This window comes from Lytechinus pictus, chromosome 3 (assembly GCF_037042905.1).
Source record: "Lytechinus pictus isolate F3 Inbred chromosome 3, Lp3.0, whole genome shotgun sequence".
Taxonomy (NCBI): domain Eukaryota; kingdom Metazoa; phylum Echinodermata; class Echinoidea; order Temnopleuroida; family Toxopneustidae; genus Lytechinus; species Lytechinus pictus.
The window spans coordinates 7,071,061-7,094,175 of NC_087247.1; the positions used below are offsets into that span (position 1 = coordinate 7,071,061).

General features: G+C 35.5%; 1 protein-coding gene across 12 annotated transcripts in view; it reads right to left on the reverse strand.

Moving 5' to 3' along the window:
- The window catches only part of LOC129255967 (stAR-related lipid transfer protein 3-like), a 46,153-nt gene that overhangs the window by 8,441 nt on the left and 14,597 nt on the right, over positions 1 to 23,115 (reverse strand). For 5 of the 12 annotated variants that reach the window (XM_064096239.1, XM_064096240.1, XM_064096242.1 and 2 more), the window contains 9 exons: positions 16,562 to 16,810; positions 15,841 to 16,005; positions 14,118 to 14,177; positions 13,123 to 13,279; positions 12,478 to 12,597; positions 11,778 to 11,905; positions 5,170 to 5,325; positions 3,274 to 3,449; positions 2,390 to 2,594 (listed from right to left, as the gene is read on the reverse strand). In XM_064096239.1, coding sequence (XP_063952309.1) covers positions 2,390 to 2,594; positions 3,274 to 3,449; positions 5,170 to 5,325; positions 11,778 to 11,905; positions 12,478 to 12,597; positions 13,123 to 13,279; positions 14,118 to 14,177; positions 15,841 to 16,005; positions 16,562 to 16,810 — 1,416 coding nt within the window. Of the gene's footprint in view, positions 1 to 2,389; positions 2,595 to 3,273; positions 3,450 to 5,169; positions 5,326 to 11,777; positions 11,906 to 12,477; positions 12,598 to 13,122; positions 13,280 to 14,117; positions 14,178 to 15,840; positions 16,006 to 16,561; positions 16,811 to 18,388; positions 18,573 to 23,115 lie in introns of those variants that run through there. The other 7 variants (XM_064096246.1, XM_064096248.1, XM_064096245.1 and 4 more) reach the window with 4 other exon arrangements.

Genomic DNA, 23,115 nt, shown 5'->3' on the forward strand with positions numbered 1-23,115 from the left:
AAATCTTGCACTTTCGCAAGTAGGTGCAAATGTACTCCTGCTTTCACAGGAGTTCTCACGGGAGGGCATGTCAGAAATCATCACCAATAAATTCAAAATTGGTCCACTGTTGTACAAGGGATGAAATAATAATAATTATAATACAACAGTTCTTGTATGGCGCATATCACATGTCATAACGTCCCTATGCGCTTCCAAAGGACTTGGATATTATTACCCTGGCTTTAGCCCCGCAGCCTTTTACAGCGCGGTGGCATCTCAAGGAAAAAATTCCTGCCAGGTCATCTCACCTGGGTGGAGAACAGCACAATGTGGACGAATTTATTGCTGAAGGAAATTACGCCATGGCTAGGATTCGAACCCACAAGCCTCCGTTTCGAAGTCAGAAGACTAATCCACTGGGCCACAACGCTCCACATGAGAATAGTGTTGGGTTATTATACATCTTTGTGTTTAACGCACACACAAATTGAACTTAGGCCTGACTAGAGAGATGACCTTGTGAACCCATCCATTTCCGTGATTTCACCTGTCCCATCATCCCACATTGTTATTACACGTATGAAGAAACACTTTGGAAGTCAGCCAGATTCTCCAAACACCTGCTCTTCCTTCACAAAATCACTCTTCTAAAACTGGTTTCAAGGCCAAAACAGCATACACCTTATCACTGTTAATGTCTATATAATCATTTAGACACGCATCTTGTGGACTTAAGTTTTATTTCTTGTAAAAGTGTAAATATATTTTGGGCTTGCAGGATCATCACTGAATCTCACCAGGGACACTGATCTAGATAAACATCTTGAAGTCAGAAAGATTTTAACATATTATCAATGTGGACTGCTGCCTGGACAATGCCCATTGTAGCTTTAGTCATCATTATCATTTTGCAGAAGCAAACCCCCATCTCATCAACTGGTCTGAATTCGTACTGAAGCTTTTGCAAACCACAGCAAGTTGGAACATGGGCTAGACTTATCTCAAGACCCAACTGTTGATAAACAATTCAATTAGGGTGTGTGCCCGCAGACTGAGTAATTATTGGTCTGAATAATAATAATAATAATAATAAAAGCTGGCTTGCCCGAGGATAAAAAGCGCTGCTATTATTACCCCAGCTTTAGCTCGAGCTCGAGAAGAAGGCTTTTGTTGGTTTACAAGTGGGGAATGGACGCACTAAATGTCACTGTGTTGAGTAGACATGAATGCCTCCCATGGATTTGCATTGATGAAACAATTAGATACCTGAATGATTCATTAATGCTTTATTTAATTAATTGAACATATCAGACCTTCATTTTTGAGGAGCGCGATCACGCCGGCGCTTCTACCACACTCCTAAAAAAAAATAAGGAGAACAAAATATCGTGCTCCTTCAAAATGACAACAAAAAAAACCCTTCACCAGAAGTTGCTGAAATTTCACATTTTACATCTTTATATTCATGAAATAGGCATATATTTTCCATAATTCCTTGAAATTATTTTGATTTAGTTGGAAACTACCGAAAAATGACGTAAATGACCCAGGCCTAGTTTCACCACAGATTAATTAATACTAGCTACATGTAGGGCCTACATAGCATACATGTATTGTATTGAATTGAGCTCCTCTAGGAGAGCGATTCTGAGGAGCTCAATTGAGCTCCTCGAAAAACTAAGGAGAGCGATTTATTGAGCTCCACAAAATTATAAACGTGAAGGACTGACATGTACTGTATACATATATAATTTTCATCGTTTTTACACATGGAGGTGGAATAAATAAAATAAGATCAAATCAACTTGTGACTTTCAGTATTCTTGAATTGACTTTTGTGACTAAAGTACATTTGAATTGTCTCATATACTCACAGTACATTAAATTCAGTTGTTATACAAGAACTTCTACTGGACTCAACCATGGACGGAAATCCCAGGGGGGACAGGGGGACGCGTCCCCCCTACCCAAAATAGTAGGGGGGGGGGGCAAAATATCAAATGTCCCCCATACTATTTTTGGTCTTTTATGACGGAAAGAAATACATCATTCAAAATCAAAATTAAACATGTATTGATTGTTGGTAAACTTTTTTTTTTCCCTGGACTTAACCTTAGAAAGACTTTTGAGCTGATTCAGCATCATCCCTTGACAAGTCACGACGAGACTCATGACTATTTCTTCCACATCTTACAATTTATATCAAAGTTGTATGATAATCCAATTCTTTGATTCGTGACTCAAGCTATTTTCATTTGACTCAGATTTATGGTACTTGAGAGTCAAATTGACTTTTGACTCCAACCACTGTAAATTGCAACAACATTTATTTTCATTTTTTTAAGCATCGGGGAAGGGGTGTTATACATATGTTCATTGGTTACAATTGATTGTAATAAAGGATTACCTTTAGTTTTATATCTGAGTTAACAATCCAGATATATCTGCAGTGTCCCGGCCTGTCGTGCGCTGGTTCTATCACCCACCCGCTCACCCCAATCTCACCCCTGACATGGTCTGGTACCGGTGGCTTGTCTGGGTGCTTGACACCGATGGCGCTAGACACGTATCGATCACCTCGCTGCTCACACAACCGACAAGTTACAAAATCCCTATTTGAAAAAAAAAAACATATACACTTTATTAATTTAATTGGTCATTTAAGTCCTACATGGTAGCCCTTTCCGAAATGAAAACTACTCGACCCAGAGGCCCGGATAAAAAAGAATAAAAAAACATCAATTTACGTAAAATTATAATGAGTATAAACAATGAACACAGTAGATACCACTGAAATGAGAGGAAAAGAGAGGGGAAACAAAGATTGGTTTATAAGAAAAAAACACATATGCATATTCATTTAAGTATTGAAATCATATTCTATGTTATAATTTTAATAATGATAGAACCTTTCAATTTTCCAAACTATAAACTTCTCGCACAGACATAGATAATACACATTGCTTTACAATTGCTACCTACAAAAATAACCTCCATTTAAAGGGTAAATTACTTCTTTAAATAGTTTGAAACATGAAGAAATCAACTTCAAAAAGGAGCTTCCTTTAAAAACATCATCATCACAAAAATGGTGTTAAAGTTAAATAAACCATTATAATTTCACTACTTAAGTTGAAAATGCTTTATTGGACCTCATTTTAAACTTATCAATAGAAATGCAATTAATCTGTGGCATACTATCTCTTGTCCAATCAAATTGCAGTATTTCAGTAATGCCGAACATACAATCGATAAACATGTACTGTGAAACATGGCCTTGGATCATCCTACCTGCTACTGAATACCCCTTTGCCACCAGGAGCTGATACACTGTATAGAATATCAACATATGGGTTGATATCTTGAACCCTCTCAGCTTCTAGTAACGCTGAATTCCACGATGCCGACTCATCACATTTTTCCCATATTACTTCTCGTAATACATCTGGTAATACTGGAAGAATTGCCTGAAATGAACAAAATAGGAAAAAATAAAACAGTAAAATGAAAAGAAAAAAAAAAAAAAAAAAAAGAGAAAATCTGGAAAAAAGGAAATAAACAGAAAGAAAAAAAAAAAAAAAAAATTAAAGAAATAATTAAAGGCCAATGAACATCATGGCATATCCCTATCTATCTACTTGGGAACCCACAAAGTAGCTAAGGGCCCTGTTGCAAAAATAGTTGTATTCAAATGCTAATCAAGAAATCATGCACAAGCCCTAAATGCACTCCTCTGATTGGTTGAAAATTAAGATGTATTTAATTATTGGTGCTGTGTTTGATTGCAACTTTAATTGCAACTCTGTCTGCAAAAGGGCCCAGATCGCCTTTCGAGTATGTGGTGATGATCTAATAATGAGTCGGAAACAGAATCCAATAAAATGACTATCTAGGTATTAGTCGAAAGTATAAGCTAAAAAGCTCTGGTAGAAAATGTGTTATTGCCATCAAATAAGCGAAATAAGCATGGTATTGATTCTTGTCGGGTGCTGTGACTTCTTCCAAGCAATAATAATATATGGTCCCATATGTGCTTTTCCGTGTTGGCAATCTTTAGTGTGCTCTCACTTTCCAATATGATCATTTCATTATTAAAGTAAGGTATGTATAAACTTACTAGATCTTGATCTATAACAATATGACATCAATTACCGTAAGTAACGGTGTATTAACCGCACCCGTGTATTAACCGCACCCCCAACTTTGGACTAAAAAAAAAAAAAAAAAAAAAGAAACAAAAACTAAGTTAAAGATTTCAAAGTATTCAAAGAGATTACCGGTATGCGGAAATCTGCTGTTCTTGATCAATTCATCTACAAATGTTAGCAAGAAAAAAGGTCCCGACAATATTGGCCACTTACACACTCACTCACCTCACAGTCACAGTGTACACACACACAGCACTGCCGTTCTTGTACATGTACATTGCAAACTTTGATACGGTACCACTACCAGTACATCTTATCAAATTGTGAACTGTGTCTTTAAAATGAATAGCGCCAGCTTAAGTCGCACTAAAACCACAATACAACGCAAGTTAGCTATGGGCTCTTGCTCAGCTGTGACAAATTATTACCGAGAATGCTTGGCGTCTCTTTGAACTTAGCCAGGGAACTTCGCTGCTTTGAATCGAGAATAAAGTCAAAATTAGTGTCATGAAGGTGGGTGCATTTGTTATGGACACTATTTGATTAAAATCGTAATAATCGCTTCCCATTACCCGCGGCTCATACCCCTCTAAACGACATTGCCCTGGGCGGCTACGCCCGGCCACTCGATGTGTTGTGTACTGGCAGACTTCTTACATGTTCGGGAGGGGTTACGCGGGCGGGCTCAGACCCGTCACCGTGTATTAACCGCACCCCCGACTTTTGCTTATATCCCGCCGAGAAAAAGGTGCGGTTAATACACCGTTACTTACGGTAACCTCATTTTATTTACACGTTATTATGAGAAACAAGTATGGGACTACACAAAAATGTTTGGCCCAAACATTTCAGCTCTTTCTTGAAATGTTTCAGCTCTTTCTTGTCCTATTTTTCATAAGAGAGCATTTGAAGAAAAATTATTTTCTGTGGACCTTTATACAATAAATTCTTCCTATAACAGGGAAAAAAAGTTGAAAAAACCCCAGAATTCTTACTTATTTTCCCCTTTCCAGCAACACAAGTTTTCCTTTCAACTTACATCTAGCTTGTATAATCTCTGTGTTATCCCTGGATATGTCCCACAGTATACTGCTGCGTCGTCTTCGCTGGTCTCCTTCTTCCATATATTAGTATTGTCCAAGATACCTTGAAGTTGGACCAGCGCATCCTTGGCCTTCTGGATGTACTCCTGCTCCTGTTAATAATAATAATTATAATAATATAAGACACTTAGTTATGCAGGTGTTTCAAAGTACACAAATGGACTGACTACCTAATAATGTATCTTGTCAAAAGTAAGAGGCGAGTCTTTCACACAGGAATACCCCAAGCGGCCTTTCATTACCAATTCTCACACTTTGTCATTAACAAAACAACAGGGAATGCTGGAAAGCCGCTATGAAATGATTTACAGTGCCTTTACAGCCCTGATGATTGCTGCTAAGAGATGATCCACAGACTTTAGGACAAGGTACCTAATTTAATGGTGACACAACATTGCTCCTGCGACATTTGCTCTGGTCTTAATATCTCAGAGGGCATAGAGTTATGACTGTAGTAGAATTTTTCTATTCAGAACAATGTAAAGATAAGGATTAGGGTTTATTTAAATTCTGAGGTTAGATTTTATGTTTGGCTTAACGTGCAGTTTTTCCATCGGAGCAACCGTCGCTGGAGCAAATGTCATGGAAGCAATTTAACAGCGTATTAAGGAAAAGGAGAGAGACAGGAATCTATCAAATAGTAAAGTTAACCAAACATTAAACTTGATATTTTTTTTTAAAGTGCAACACCACTGAAAGTTGATTTAGACTATCTGAGAAGTCCGGCCAACCTGAGAAGACCAAGTGAATATAAGAGGCTGTTCTCACTACGTTCCTTAAACTAGTTTAGTGGAAACTAGTTTAACACGTAGTGAGAACGGTCAAAGCGGTCTTGGAAGCGATCTTCCAAACAAGTTTGGAAAACCACCTCGCGATGTAGTTTTCAAGATCGCTTTGCCTCGTTAAACTGGTTTTAGCGTAAGTGAGGACACAACCGTTCTTCGGGAAGCGATCTTTGCACATTTTGAGCGCGCTACTCCACACGACAGGTGTAGAATGCCTATGCTGCGGTTTCGAATTTCGCGCGAAACGTGTCACCCCACTGAGAGCGTTTCCATAGCAACAAGAGCGCTTTACGTGAAGTGATTTTGAAAACCACTTTCGTGTGATCAAGTGGGAACGCTAGCAAAGCGATTTTCCAAAGTGGTTTCCTGAATCGGTTTCCAGTAAACTAGTTTTAGGAAGCGTAATGAGAACGGCCTCTAAGCTGATCAAATTAGGCTTCAAAGAATTCATTGTCATGGATGGGCTGATTCAGTAACCATTCAAACACATGTGAGTGTATACAAAGTCATTCCAATAGTTAATTGATTGTATTGCATACATGTAAATGATATATCGTACTTTAATATAATGCACAGATGACAGAAAGGTTAGTTTATATTCATTAGCCCGTATTCTGAACTCGAGTTTAAACTAAACCCTGGGGGCCGTTTCATAAAGCTGTAAGTAAGTTAAGAGCGACTTTAAGAACGACTGGTGATCCTTTCTTTTGGTAAATGGTATACACCATTGGCGATGGTTTAGCGCATAAGAAAGGTTCACCAGTCGTTCTTAAAGTCGCTCTTAACTTACGAACAGCTTTATGAAACACCCACCCGGTTTAAAGTTGTGGTTTAACTTGTGGTCATGGATGGCCAATTGGGGCACAAATCCCTATAACAGTACACATCCTATTTATTAACTCACATGACACTCAAATTGTCTAGGAATGATAACTGTAAGTATTTTGAAGTATTCTTCTTCATTATGAAAGCAAAAGGAAATAAAATAGTAAACATTTTAAGAGATATACAATATAAACAGAATGTTAGAATTTTTGGCTGGAGCCCCATAATTTTGGCATGGAGTTAGACCCTGGTCTAAGTTAAACCTGACTTCAGAATACGGGCTATTTGATTAACAAGCAGTTGTTCTACTTCTCAGAATCTGACTCAGATAGTCTAATACCACTTGGGCTATATACTCATTTGGTCTACTATCAAGTTGGTCTAATTGCAGTTTGGTCTACCCACTCAGTCTACTTCTCATTAACTCTTATTTATGGCAGTTTGTCTTATTTCCTTGTTGTCTGGCTATTATTTTATCAAATGAAAATTTGATTCATAAACATTTCCTCTAACTGTGTAGACTAAGTTCAGTTTTTAGTAGCTTTTATTAAAGATAAATACCAGTTGTGGTAACGATCTCAAAATGAGTTCGAACAGAATCCAATGTATTACCACCAAAGTGTTTGTATATATAAATAAAAAATATGTGCCAAATGACTCTGGAAGAAAATGTGAAATTGCTGAGAAAAGAGCAAAATAAGCACGGAATTCCATGAAATGCGGGGTATTTTTCGAAGCAATATCAGTGCACTGTCCCACATATGCCTTTTTGTTTTAGTGATCATCGTGATATGCCCCATACAAGAACTGTGTATTATTATTATTATCATCAGAATTATTGAATTTGAACTAAGATTTCATGATATTACAAAAATAAGTTTACATCAATGTACCAGATCTAGATGTATGATAATATTTTTACTATTAACCTTGATTTTAAAGACTTTCTCATGAAATAATTATTGCTGCAACTACAGTCTTTTACCTCTAAAGCCAAGTGGATGTAAGACAAAATGAGAACAGTGACAGTCTAACAGGAAATTAGACAAAATTTCAATGGACTGAATGGGTAGATCTAATAGTGCTTGAAACACAAAGAACTCTATTACAAATGAAAATATCATTATTTCATTATCAAATAGACTTTTAAAGTATACCAATTTGTTAGTAGGTAAAGTAAATGTTGAAAAACTAGGATTGGATCATACGGAATGAGATTGAGAATTGAAACAGAGAGTAGACGATGTAAGTGGAGGTGAATTGGAAATTTACCAATAGGTTTTGTGTCCTATGACAACATATCTCACACAATATTTATTATAGAATCAACAAAGAGGTCATTAGAAGGACTTTCAACACATTGTTAGGAACATGGATGAGATAAGAAGAACTGATAAAAATGACATTAAGGTAAAGTGGGGAGATTTATTTGTCACTAAGCCTGTGAAAGGTAATAACAACTCTGCAAATCAGGGGTGTGAGTGGTCACAAATAAAAAGATATGAAAAAAAAAGCTGAAGAGTGTTGAAAAAGTCTGAAATAGAAAGAGCCCTCATACTTTTTGTACAGAGGAAAGCCAAAAATAAGCTGAAATTAAGCTGGAAAAAAAAAATCTGAAATCAGCTAAAAATCTGAAAACTTACACCCCTGGCATATGCAACAAGAACTATCTACTACACACTGGTTTTTATAACAATTCATTTTATTTTGATTTCAAGCTTCTAAGTTCTAATAAGTTTTGGTAAATCAATCAAAGGTTTTGATTTTTTTTTCAATATTTACAGATGTAAGGGAACTTTTTGAATAAATGTATATAATAAAAAAAAGTAGAGATGAAATATGTATATACTGTATGGATAGCTTAATAGCTATTAAAAAAACTAAACCCAACAGGAAAAAAAATTAAATGAAAAACATTGGGTAGGTAAGAGAAACACAAAATATTCTCCATGAGACAGAAATACAAGGCTGTTTTAGGGGTCAATCTTTATATCTCACTTTCAACGTTGGTTCTGGAATTCACAATTTAAATATTATTTCCATGGATATTATAATTTCCAAAATTAAGATTTTAATTAGCCTTTGTCAATCATCATCATGTCCATCATTACTATTTCAATTACAATCATTTATCACCATTATTGTGGTTACTATAATATTGTCTTTGTCCCAATTACCATTGATATTGATATATGAAGTTCAATATTTTTTGGAAAGGAATTCAAAGGATAGCCAATAATATCAAACAATAACATAATGATCTGTGATCACACAAATCATATGACTTGATATTTTTATTAGTGATGTAAACATAATCAATCTATGTTCATACATAAAATGAAACTCTGCATGGTCATAATAGAGTCAAAGTCCACATTACTTGTTTTTTGCAATGTAAAAATCTATTTAATCAATAGAGATATATTTGTAAAAAAAAATTCTCAAGGTCTGGAAAAAAATATGGAAACAGAATTGGATGAAAATTTTCTATTACTGTTCACAAAGTCTTAATTTCAAATTTTTCCAAGACAATATTATTATTATTATTTGTTTGGCGTCACCTGTGCCTGGGAGGTGAAAAGCGAACTGAATCACTATGACCCGCAGGTCTCTCCTCCCGATATAACTGATTGATAATATCATTATCAAATTTGTATAAGTTGCATTATGTAAAGTAATATAATGCTCTGATACTCGTACAAAATATAACAATGTGTGAACCTCTAATTAAATCATTTGTTTTGATGGCTCACCAGAAGAATACTGTAAACCCTAATAAATCAAGAGCACCTATTTCAGGCAATTAACCTAGTGCTCAGAATCTAAACAATGGTTGATTTCAGACCCTCTTGATCACTAAACTTTACGAAAATTTACAAGAACTTGTTCAAGCCTCAAAATATCCTATAATTATTTTCCATATTCATACCCACCAAACAGGACCCTTTTGGGGTAAGTTCTCAAAGTTACGAGCATGTGCAGTGCAAACTCGTTAGCAGATACGGAATAAGGATTCAGGAATGAGGATTCAGAAATGAGGATTCACAAATGAGGATTCAGAAATGAGGATTCAGGAATGAGGATTCAGGAATGAGGATTCAGGAATGAGGATTCAGGAATGAGGATTCAGAAATGAGGATTCAAGAATAAGGATTCAGGAATGAGGATTCAGGAATGAGGATTCAGGAATAAGGATTCAGAAATGAGGATTCAGGAATGAGGATTCAGAAATGAGGATTCAGAAATGAGGATTCAGGAATGAGGATTCAGGAATGAGGATTCAGGAATAAGGATTCAGCAATGAGGATTCAGAAATGAGGATTCAGGAATGAGGATTCAGGAATAAGGATTCAGGAATGAGGATTCAAAAATGAGGATTCAGGAATGAGGATTCAGAAATGAGGATTCAGAAATGAGGATTCAGGAATGAAGATTCAGGAATAAGGATTCAGAAATGAGGATTCAGAAATGAGGATTCAGGAATGAGGATTCAGAAATGAGGATTCAGAAATGAGGATTCAGGAATAAGGATTCAGAAATGAGGATTCAGGAATGAGGATTCAGAAATGAGGATTCAGGAAAGAGGATTCAAAAATGAGGATTCAGAAATGAGGATTCAGGAATGAGGATTCAGGAATGAGGATTCAAAAATGAGGATTTAGAAATGAGGATTCAGAAATGAGGATTCAGAAATGAGGATTCAAAAATGAGGATTTAGGAATAAGGATTCAGAAATGAGGATTCAGAAATGAGGATTCAGAAATGAGGATTCAAAAATGAGGATTCAGAATAAGGATTCAGAAATGAGGATTCAGAAATGAGGATTCAGAAATGAGGATTCAGGAATAAGGATTCAGAAATGAGGATTCAGAAATGAGGATTCAAAAATGAGGATTCAAAAATGAGGATTCAAAAATGAGGATTTAGAAATGAGGATTCAGAAATGAGGATTCAGAAATGAGGATTCAAAAATGAGGATTCAGGAATGAGGATTCAGAAATGAGGATTCAAAAATGAGGATTCAAAATAATATCGCTAGAAAGCTAATGACCCAAGCACCCTACGGTCACCATGAATCCACACTCAACATACTGGCTGGAATGGGCTAGAAGTACTTGTCCATTTGCTTTCACACTGGGAGAATGATTGCTTGGAAAGTCCAAGTAATTTTGAAAAGTACCTTCATGTACTAATTAGTGAGTACTTCCTTTTATGGATGTTACAAGTAGCTACATAGCAAAATACTTGGTATTTTCTGATCAAGGTAGATCAAGCTAGATTTGGTTAGATTTCCCAATCAGAAAGCACTGGATTTGTTTACGTTTTTGAGTGGACCTGGAAGCGCCCGCGTGCTTCAAGGATCTTGCAGGGAAATATTTAGGAAGTGTCAGAAATACAAAAAAGAATAGTCTGTCTTTAACAAAAAAAAATGACGACCATAATACTGTGCAAGCTCAGAACACTTCTTTTATTTGTTTTTATATCAAGATTGTGTGGAAGAAATGGAATAGACACTTTATCGCAGACTACTTTCAATCTCGTGACATAAAATCTATAATAGCTAATAAACACTGCCATCAAACAATTAGATATTGAACCCTAATGGGTGTAATTTGACCCTGGAACCACATAGATTGCATTTTGTCAGTGTGCTCTTAAGACATCATATCTCAAATTCCACAATTCGGAGGATAGCTCAGAAATAGCTCTTTTATAAAGTTGTGACATAAGTGGCAACTATTTTTGCCTAGAGAGTTCTCTGCAGGAATATAGGGACTGTTTTCAGACAAAATGAGGTTGATATTACTACCATAAACCTAAGATACAGTTTTTTCTGAGTTGATCTGATTATTTCTTTTTTTAAACTTTGAGATACAAAATTTCAACATCCCACAACACTTAAAACGAGCTCACAAAAAGTACTGTCTACTTACATTGACCGATCCCGCTAGATCTATGGTACTCCCTCTTTGGCTGTTTGGTAGGGACTGAAAGTCTGCCGTCCTTGACGATTTGAAGCTGGAGTTCGATTGCTCACTCGTCAGAGATTCGGTGTCTGAACCTAATGCATTTATAGCAAAAACAAATAATAGTATATTAATCTATTTTGTATGCCAGAGCAGTCAGCTTGATAACACCGTATATACATTTTACACAAAGAATACTCATTCAAGACATCATAAACAAATTTTGAGGCTTGGCTAAAAAATAAAATTTGATAAGAAGCTGTAAAAATGACATTCAAAATACATGAGAAGAAAGAGTAGAATGTAATATGAACTATGCTCATTTCTAATGTCACAGAATTTTTCATTCAGTTCTAACAATCCTTGAAAGGAAAATAATCACTACATTTTTAAAAATTGGAAATACATAAAAATAGGCTATTTTGTAGCAAAAAGACTTCAACTATTCACCTCTCCTACTGATAACTAAACTTTGAAAGGAAAATGCAGTAAAGATAGAATATAAAAATGTTCCCAATTTGAAGAATAGAACCAGATAAAAAAAGGTACATATAATTCATAAAAAGGTTAATGAAGTCAGAGAATATCAGATGATTTTAATAATTTTCATTTTCTAATTTTATACCTACTGAATCTTCTTCAACAACATGGACTAGTAAGAACTTACCTTGTGGTGAATCATATGGTGAATAAAAGGCCTGTCCTCCTGGTAGATCGTATCTTCTGTCGTCATATTGATCTAATAGAGGACGCCTTTCATCGGGCTGAGCAGGGTGAGTTATCAATGCTGTTGATCAGGAAAAGTTAGATGGAGAACAGTTAAAGAGGTTGAAGATCAGAGAGAAAAAGAAAGATTTCTTTATCATTGGCCGATCTTCAGCACTACTGTTGCTGCTTCTACTACTACTTACTACTACTTCTGCTGCTGCTGCTGCTGCTGCTGCTACTACTACTATTTCTACTGCTGCTGTTACTTCTACTACTAAAAAAAAAAAAAAAAAAAAAAAAAAATTCTTTATCATTGGCCGATCTTCAGCACTACTGTTGCTGATTCTTCTACTACTTCTGCTACTACTTCTGCTGCTGCTACTGCTGCTACTACCGCTACCACTTCCAACACCACTACTACTACTACTACTACGACGACGACGACGACTACTACTACTACTACTATTATTACTACTACTACTACTACTATTACGACTGCTACTACTACTACTACTACTTCTATTTCTCCTACTTCTACCGATACTCATAATACTTAAAATGAGTAAAAGTCATTACAATTATCACACTAAGTTGTCTGGCTTACCATCCTCTAATAATTGTTTTTCCTTTGGTATAACCTTGAAGTCAAAGACCCATAGCTCAAGCCAGGCTACGAGAAGACTACAAAGCAGCATGAAAATCGCCATGAGGGCATTAAATGTTCCGTTAGGTGCACAACCCTCTGGGAATCCATTGGTATCCTGCAGGAAAAAAAAGTTATGACAAATCAACAACTAGTACATGAAGTACACACATTTAAGATTTCTGAAAAGAATAACAGTAAAAAGAACTTATATTACAGATGAAGAGCATGTGAAGGGTAGTTCAAATACGACTTCACAAAAGTACATACTAATCTATAATAATAAACAATTTAAGTTTTTCTGATTTTTTTCAGCATTTATGAGAGCCAACTTGACATAAGACTAGACATCCAGTTGAAACACCTATGCATATTTCTTGTATTATCATGCTTTGTTCAAACATGAATTTTGTGCCTTAGCCAAACAAGTGCATTGATAACTGGACTTTTCTTAGTGTGCACAATGAAAATAAGCGCAATTATGTATATAAAATCTGCGTAGTTCATGGTTTGGTACCATGGTACAATTGAAACATCTTTGGGGGCATCATGATCTTGTAGTTATGACTTTCGTCTTTCATTTTGAGGGACGTGGGTTCAATTCCAAGCCATGGTGTGTTTTAAGCAGGGCCCGCTGGGAGAACAGTTTTCGGAACTGAAGTGACTACCCTGGACATTATTATTATTATTACTGTTATTATTATTATTATTATTAGAGTATACAGGCCTTTCTCCCCCCCCCCCCCCCCAAATAAAGAAATAGCCCCTGTATAAGAATATGTGCTTCAATGTATTTCAATCAATATGTATTTCCATGCAAAGTTCAGTATTGTGTGCTGAACAAATTTCACTTGAAGTCATTATCAATATTCACTGAAACGTTTTTCCATTTACATTACTCTCATAAAAAGCCATTTGAAAAAAAATGACAATAAATTTTTATTAGCAATTCTTACCGAAAAATCATAAAGGAAAATCTTGGCCACTATCAAACCACTGGTAGCTACTGTTGTTATCTACAAACATAGAAAAAGAATGAAACATATCAAACATAATTGCCAGTTAAGGTAAAAGCTAAGACTAAGTTTGTACAGAATCAAATGAAATTAGCATCAAAGAGTTTGAATATAAAACAAAAATATGGTATGAAATGTGTAATTGCTGAGAAATGGACAAAATAAGCACATGGCATTCTAGTCATGTGTCAGGATCTTTTCCCATGCAAAAAATAATACACTATCTCACATGCGCTTATCTATGTTGGTGATCTTTAATGTGATCATCTTTCAGCTTAGATTTCACAATTTCACAGATTTAGGTTCATGTAAAAGAACCAAATCTAGAACTATGATATGGTGACAATTAGCCTTTATTTTAAAGACTTTCGCATACCATTTTTAATTCACTTCATTCATTTCAGTTCATTTTTTATTTGTCTTCCAACTTTGAGTTTGAATACATGACAAACATATAAGTGTGTATGAAACAATGAGCAGAGTACATGATAAAACATACAGGTATATATAAAACAGAGTATGCAGAAAACATTGTTTTTAAATACATTATACAGCTTAAGACAGAAATGAAATAATTTTAAAGGAAGACGAGGAGACCTAAGTGAAGCAATGCTTGTAAATTAAGGTTCCTCATTACGAATTCAAAGAACATTGGATAAACAACAAAGAAATGGCAATATAATGTAATATGATAACTAAAGAGAGAGGCGGGGAGAGAAGAGGGACACATTTATGTACAAAAGGGACAAAAAAGGGGACATGAGGACAGAGACCAGCCAGGCCCGGGAAAGGGGGGGGGGTGTTAAGTATTGATAATTGCTGCAAATACAAGTACTTTTCTAAAAATAGGAGTGACAAAGAGGAAATGTGAATGATTTTTTCATGTGTCTACACGGAGAGTTTGTTAATGTGAGTGCCATTGGAGCACTGCCAGGCAGGAAACATATACATGTAGCACATGTCTCAAAAGAATTGTGAATTTATATCAGGTTAATGGGACCTACGAAATCAAGAGAGCATTTCACGAAGAGTTTTATCAGTGACTTCCACTGAGTAGTCTGCTCTCAGCCAATCAGATGCAAGATTCTAGTAGCTAATGACAAATCATTGGATATTTTATTGATGAAAAGCTCCCCAGGTCTTCCGAGGCCGAATTTTCAGGGATGACCGGATATTGTCAGGTGATAAAAGGTTCATGGATAGATACCAATATGTAGAATGAAAATTGACCCATTGCAGCTTGCTGGTGTTAAACAGTAAATCCAGGATCTACCGTATTCTGGCACTCATCACAGAGTCAAAGTTCACACATCAAACCTTGCGACAACTTCCTGTTTCATAGCCATCCATAGCCATTAACCTGGGAACCTTTTCACAAAACACTGGCAAAATGCTTCATGAAAAAGACCCCCTGGTTTTCCGGAGACATGACAACTGCTCCTGCGACATTTGCTCCAGTCTTAATATCTCAGAGGGCATAGGGTCAGTTAGGATTGTAATAGAAATTTTGGCTCAGAATAAGGTGAAGATAAGGATTATGGTTCACTTAATAGTGTTGGAGGTTAGATTTTATATTTGGCTTGACATGCAGGTATTCCATCGGAGCAATTGTCATGGCCCTGGTATTCCCTGTAAATATAAACATGTAAAAAGGAGCTCTTACTGCAGCGAAGATCCAGTGCTTGGCTTTGCACACGGCATAGGCAAGAAGAAGAACCACGAAACGGATGAACGCCATGATGACGATGTCAAAGAGCGAGTACTGGAAGTCGTACTTCACTATCTGACATTTGAAGCCATCTTTCACACCGCCTGCTATTCTAATAAGCTGTAACGGGGGGGGGGGAATAAATGAAATTCAGAGAAATCCATGTAAGCTATTAAACATATCCACACATAATTTGCATAAACAGTATTGCAGTAAACAGACCTGAGTACAACCCTAATATCTGTATGTTTTTAATATTGATAAGCATTACTTTGTATGCAGTTTCTTTTCAAAGGAACAAATTATGCTTCTTGACAATAATAAATGAGGTGCCTGTCATGTCTTATCTTTGTTCGAGTTCAGGAAAAATTTAGGTGAATAGCAGTTGACTCACTTTAGTTCTCTTCATTGAAAATGACAAAAATTGATGTAAAATCATTTCATTCGGAAGCAATTTTCCCCCCTTTTCAATATTGCTCTTATCACTATTAAACAGATTCCTGCAAAGTCATTTCACGAGACGGCAAAACTCATCGGAAATCTGAATTTGTAAAAGTTCAAAATTTTACGATATTGCCTGCTATGGTCTTGGTAGGTTCAAACACAAAGTCAATATTGTAAGAAAAGCAAAAAAAAAAGATGTTCATGGCTCTATCCAACATCAAAACTATTAAACCTGAATGTAAAGAAACCATAGCACGGCCGTCAACAGCAGGTCAAAGGTCGCGAGTAAGCAGAACATCCTGCGTACTGAGGAGCAGCTATTTTGCGATGATGCCCGATTCTCTGTTACCGGTGGATGAGTGCCATTGGCTTGCGTAGGTGATCGAGCGACAGGAGGGGAATCAGGGGCATTGCTGTATATCAGTTGAGCCGCAGCCCGGGCTTCCCGATCTCTCTCCTCACTCCCCCTCGGCATAATGTACTGTGGGATAATGTCAAAAGCTTGTAAGGTCGATGCATGCCCATCCCTTTAAGTTTAAAATTTGTTTAATACAAAATGGTAAGCAAGAGGAAATTACGGACAAAAAAAGTCCACGATTGATCTTTAAGATGTACATGTGTGTTTACGATGAACTATTAAGTACATGTTCGGGTTAAAGTGCACTCTTTCAACTCCATTGATATTTCAAATTGCATGTTTCAAGTTGCCAGTTCAAGGAATCATGATGGATTAGATATCACTATGATTGTTTTCGACTCATTTAGTAAATAAGTATTGAGTGCTGCACTTTCTTCTTCTATTGTATATGTGTAGCTTGTGAAATATTTGTTAAATGTGAGGGACTGGGAGACAAATTTTGTCAGACAAGCAATCTTGTTCTCAAACCAGGCAAAGAGATACTCAATTGAATACAATTAAAGTATACACAGGGACCAATCCAGGATCGATCTGGGGAAGTGGAGGGGGCCAAAAACACAATTTTTCTGTCATTGCCAAAAAAGGAAATTTGACAAGCAAAGACAGAAGTTAAATGTTACCCCCATTCACTGTAGGAGGAATTGCAAATAAAGGGATAAAGAGCCCGGACAGGGGAGGGGGGTCTAGGCCCAAGGCCAGTTGGACCTACCCTGGATTCGTCTGTGTACGTATGGGTAGTAGAATTGATCAAGTCAGAGCAAACCTCTTTTTCAACAGCAAAATAAACAATTTTTATTGAAAGGATTTTAAGGTCGTGAAGTAAAACCAGCAAACCAAGTAGCATTTCATGAAATTCATGTTAAGATACATTAGTCTTAAATTAATTCATTTTTAAGGTGAGTAATTAATGATCAATAAACATATTAGTATTAGTTATAAAAAGAGGAAAGTCTTTTTCAACTGGTAGGAGAAACATGAAACACCAATCAAAACATATGGTAGTAGATTGTATTACTGATCACTTTCCATGTATTTGAAAACACATTATTCTCATAAAATTGACTAAACTTTCACCATAAATACACAAATACCAACAAAATATGAATATGTAAAAAATAATTTGCTGAAATATATATATTTTCAAATATTAGCTTCCAATTACACCCCTCTTTGCATGTGAAATATTTTGGCCACTTGAAAATGGTATCGTATTATCGAACATGCATTTTCTGTGGGATAAGTTTTTTTTTTTAAATCACTGATCAGCTACTCTTATTTTGAGAACTTTGTGTTTTGAAATTTTTCACCAGTATTCACATTACCCTTGGAAGAATGTTGCTAAGCTTTCAGTGTATGAAATTATTTTCCGACGCGTGTGATGCACACGTTCGGTAATACAAGGTCAGTCGACAATACAATCACTCACCATATATCATAGTAAATGCAATACATGAATATGGTTAATATGAGAATGAATGAAAACAAATTACATGTACATGCTTTTGTACATGCTTTTGTAAGTATCCTTTCAACAAAACAGTTATTAGCACGATACACTTATGCAATATTGAACATAATGCAGGCCTATATGTAGTCATGCAGACACAAAACATATAACCTTAAATGTTAGTAAATACATACTTACAAACCATGAAGATATTTAGCACTTAAAACTACCATACATGGCCTACATTTTACAAGCATTTCAAGAACAGATGAATGCGCAATGATAGTCCAAGTTAGTTGTGTAAATGACAAGTGAAGCTTTGAAATGAGAACCTATCTTATGTTTAATAACTACTTGATCTGATCATCAGCTTTCCTTCTTCTCCTGAACTTTGATCATGCACGAGCAAGTCAGCACGAAATGTCTTATTTGTCTTTGTAAAAAGAATAAACTCAAAGTCCATAATTCCTCCTCAGCCAAAGTAAAATGCCTTCATTCAAAGAGTTGAATGATATTTAAAAATTGCTTTGAATTATCAAAGGGAAAGTCAACCCCAACATTAAGTTTCAGTGTTGTTCTTGTCTCATTTTGTCTTTTTATTCAATTATCATTCGATTCAAATCAACCGTCGGGGGGACTTGACCTACCAAAGATTGGAAATTCATTTTCATGCAAAATTGTTGAACTGACATGAAAAAGCTTGGGGGGGAACAGCTTCTTGCATTGATCATCTACCAACTACTATGTACATGTATACCTATGGCCCCAAACCAGTATTTAGATGAGAAAAAAGAGTTTCTGTAATAATTCTTTTTTTCTAGGGAACAAATGAAGTCAAGTTTCAGAATCAAATATTTCCTTCCAAATTGAAACTAATTACTAATTGCTAAGAATCGAATTACAGGGCTTTGAAATAGAAAACTTTGAAAAAATATCTATGCTGTCTGGACCCTTCTCAAAGCCAAATATGGTGCGACAGTGTCAACAGTAATTATGAACTTTAATAATTAATAAGCAGCATTGTCTATGTTTTACATTGAAATATCAAATATTCTATTTTTATCTACCCTGCCAATACCAACATGTAATAGGTTCTTATGTTTGAACACATTGGCCCGAATCCACAAAGGTGGTTTTGAAACCCACGGTTGAATCCATGGTTTATTCAGATTTCCTGTATAAATTATGCTTAATTTATCGCATATCGGGTGCGTGTATAAAAAATTCCAATGCTGATGCGCGCTTTTGTCACAGTGCGCCAAATTGATGCCTGTTTCCATGGTTAGATACGTTATTTTATTCATTTATTCAAAACAGTGGACTCATGAATAAAATAGCGCACTTAACCATGGCAACAGGCGTCAATTTGGCGCACTGTGACAAAAGCGCTTATATCAGCATTGGACATTTTTTAATGTACGCAGTAAATAAGCAAAGTGTATTACATTGGTGACATAAATTGAGAATATAGAATTGAAATTGATGAAGAAATGACATAGAAGCATTTTTTGTGATCTATGAATAAATTTCATATAAATCAAGCCTACATAATTTTCTAGTCAAAATTTCTAAACTCTGTGTAGAACCTTGGTGAACCTCATGTAGCTCTCAGATGGAACAAAAATATTCAAAATCAATCAACAAATGAATAATTATTTTTTGTGAGTTTTGAAAATATACACAACAAAAAAAGTAAGTCCCCCCTAAATCAAATTGCTGTAACTTTTGAACGGAATTATTTTGAGATACATGTATGATATTACATAGGTGGTTTTCTACACTCATTAAGCAACTCCTGGGGAAAAATGATATTGATCGGTTGAGTCATGCTTGAGTAAATAAATATTGAATTAAAAATGACAATTTTTGAAAGTCACAAGAGTCGTTTTTCAGATTGTGCAAATACAAAGTTGGGCAAAAGTTGTTTTTAAGTGAATTGTATGGTGTTATGCTGTTTTACTATCCATCATTTAGCCACTCCACACACAATTTTGATATCGTATGTTCATGGTTGAGTGATCACAATGTATTGCAGGGGCCGCGGAAGCCGGGGGGGGGGGGGCTTCAGTCCCCCACTTTTTTCCAAAAGCATGTACAAAAATGTAAAAATGACCATACGATTATGATTTTTGCATGGTCAGCCTCCCCCACTTTTGGCTCAGTCCCACCTCCCCCCCCCCACTTTGAAAGCCGTTCCGCGGCCCCTGTATCGTGACGTATCATCATAGGGGTTTATTGTAGTATCCTCTACAACTTGTTAGATCATGTTAACATTTGAAAATGTTGGTGGCTCCCCCGATTACAGGCCCCTCCCCCATTTTAAAATTCTGGATCCACCACTGATTTGTCCATAAATTAAACTGATCATGAGAAAATGTTAGGAAAATAATACATTTATGCAGTATAAAGAGTATTCATTCCTAAGTTTTCGAATGTGCTCGCTCAACCATGGAAGTGTTCAAAGTTCGGAAATTGTGTGGTGATAGAAATGAAGGATGATAAAAACAACAACAATTAAAGTCACATTTGAAACCGAATTTGCCCCCAATATTCACTTTATTACCCTTTGAAATGAGTCTGTGACATTGAAAATACCAATTTTCCCACTTTGATGCGTGCTCACTCATCCATAAATAAACAAATCGATTTCATTTTTGCACAGAATTCTGCCCATAGGTTGATAAACATTACTGCCAAATGACATTGCTAAAGACAGCCTTGAAAAAAAGTTTCACCATATTGAACAAGGGGTTACTTATTCTTAAAAATATGCACCCATAATGTACACAAGTCTATGAGAGAGGAAGTCAACATCTTAACAAATATGAAATGAGGGTTTGTTTCATGGACGGTTTTTGTTACTTCTGCCAACAGTTATTTCATGAAACTTCGCACATGGCTTCAGAGTAACACTATCCATTTGGTGCACACACCAAAATAACCATTCTATACGGCACAGAGTGGGGCCAAGGCCTTGAACTTTCTTCTCATTTGCATAATTTTTTAATATTGTGTGCTCACTGATGCATTAAACATCGGGATTTTCATAGAGGTTTGTGACAGATATCCATAGTTACAAATTGCATTTTTTCCAATAACATAAAAAAGAGCTAATCACATTCCACATGTTCATTCAAGCGTGAATGTTTATTTAAACGCCTTTGAATCATTGAAGCATGTTAATTGGTCATGAACATAACAAAAAATTTGAGAAAAGATCATTTTCAGTTACCAAAATGAAACAATACTTGCCTATGATATTTAAGAGTCGTATTTTTTGTTTTCAATAAATGTTCATTGAACCGTGAAACGATAAATATTGTTGAAGATACTCTTCCCAAAAATAACTGTCATCATATTCTATCATTTTTATTGATAGAAATGTGTAAAAATCAAATTATAGCAAATTTGGACTTGTGTTTATTCAACCGTAAAATTTAGCCAAAAAAGTTGTATCGTCTTTTAGAAAGTACCTTTTACAAGCCTTCTGACTATTTTTCATGATGAGAATGTGGAATTAGTTCCAATAAAATGGAATCAAAGTCATGATATTTGGCTTGTGACTTTTGAAAAGTGACATTTTTGCCTTCTGACGGTGCTCACTGAAGCATGACATAAAATACGTCCATCACATTTACTCAGAGGGTAGCTTATAAAATTACCTACACGATCATGTAAAAATATATTGAAAACTCGCATTGGTTCGGAAATTATTGATGTTTGTTTAAGGGGGGACTTACTTTTTTTGTTGTGTATATATGAATAAATTAGCAAATTTAATGAGTTTCAAAATTCCGTGTTGAAATTTTGTATCTCCACCTTGAGCTATCATATAAAGTAAACAAAATTGAAATTGATCAATAAATGAAGAAAAAACGTTTTTTGTGATTTATGAATAAACTTTGCATAAATTAGCATAAATAATTTTATAGACAAATTCTTAATTTTGTGTACAAGTTTGGTGAACCTCATTCAGCTCTACCAGATGGAAGAAAAAAAAATCAAAATCGGTCAACAAATAAAGAAGGGGCATTTTCTGTGATTTATGAATACATTTCGCATAAATAATTTTCTACTGAAAATTTCAAAATTCTGTGTCGAAGTTTAGCGAACCTCATTAGTTCTACCAGATGAAAGAAAAAAAAATCAAAATCGGTCAACAATTAAAGAAGAAGCATTTTATGTGAATTTTTAAAAATACGCATAAATTAACATATTTAATGAGTTTCAAAATTCTGTGTAGAAATTTGAATCCCCCACCTAATGCTATCATATAAAGCAAAAAGAATTAAAATCAGTCTTGACATGGCGAAGAAGAAGCATTTTGAAATTGTGGACGGACGACAGACGCCAGACGACGTACGACACGGCATAAGCTCATCTGGCCCTTCGGCCGGATGAGCTAATGATGGTACTTACAAAGTACTTCTTTTAAATCTCCATTGTAGACCCCCCTATCTTTCACACGACAAAAGTTGCACATTGGTTATTCAATAATCGACCAATTTGCCACTTTGAGATTCCCAAATAGTGATCTCAAAATTTTCTAATTTTGTTCAAGCTTTGTCAATCTTTAAATTTCTGACTTTAAGGTTTTTTCCTGGTAGTTGAAGACGAGGCTTTGCTTCCTCTTAAATGCAAATAGAATGTACTGGAGTACGACTAGCATGCTTCTTAAACCTGAACCTTTTCAATGACAAAAATGACACAAAGTCCAAACACACAGACATTGCAATAATCAGCTTACATGTATTTAATATTGGGTCCCGGTAATTGATTTATTGCCAATTTATAGCATGATCAGAAGAACTAGGAAGCTTTTGATTTGTTATCAAATCTGGTTCCATGACATTTTCTCCGGTGACAATTGCTCCTCAGCAATTTCCACACATTAATGAAGTAATCAACTTCAACCCTGGAT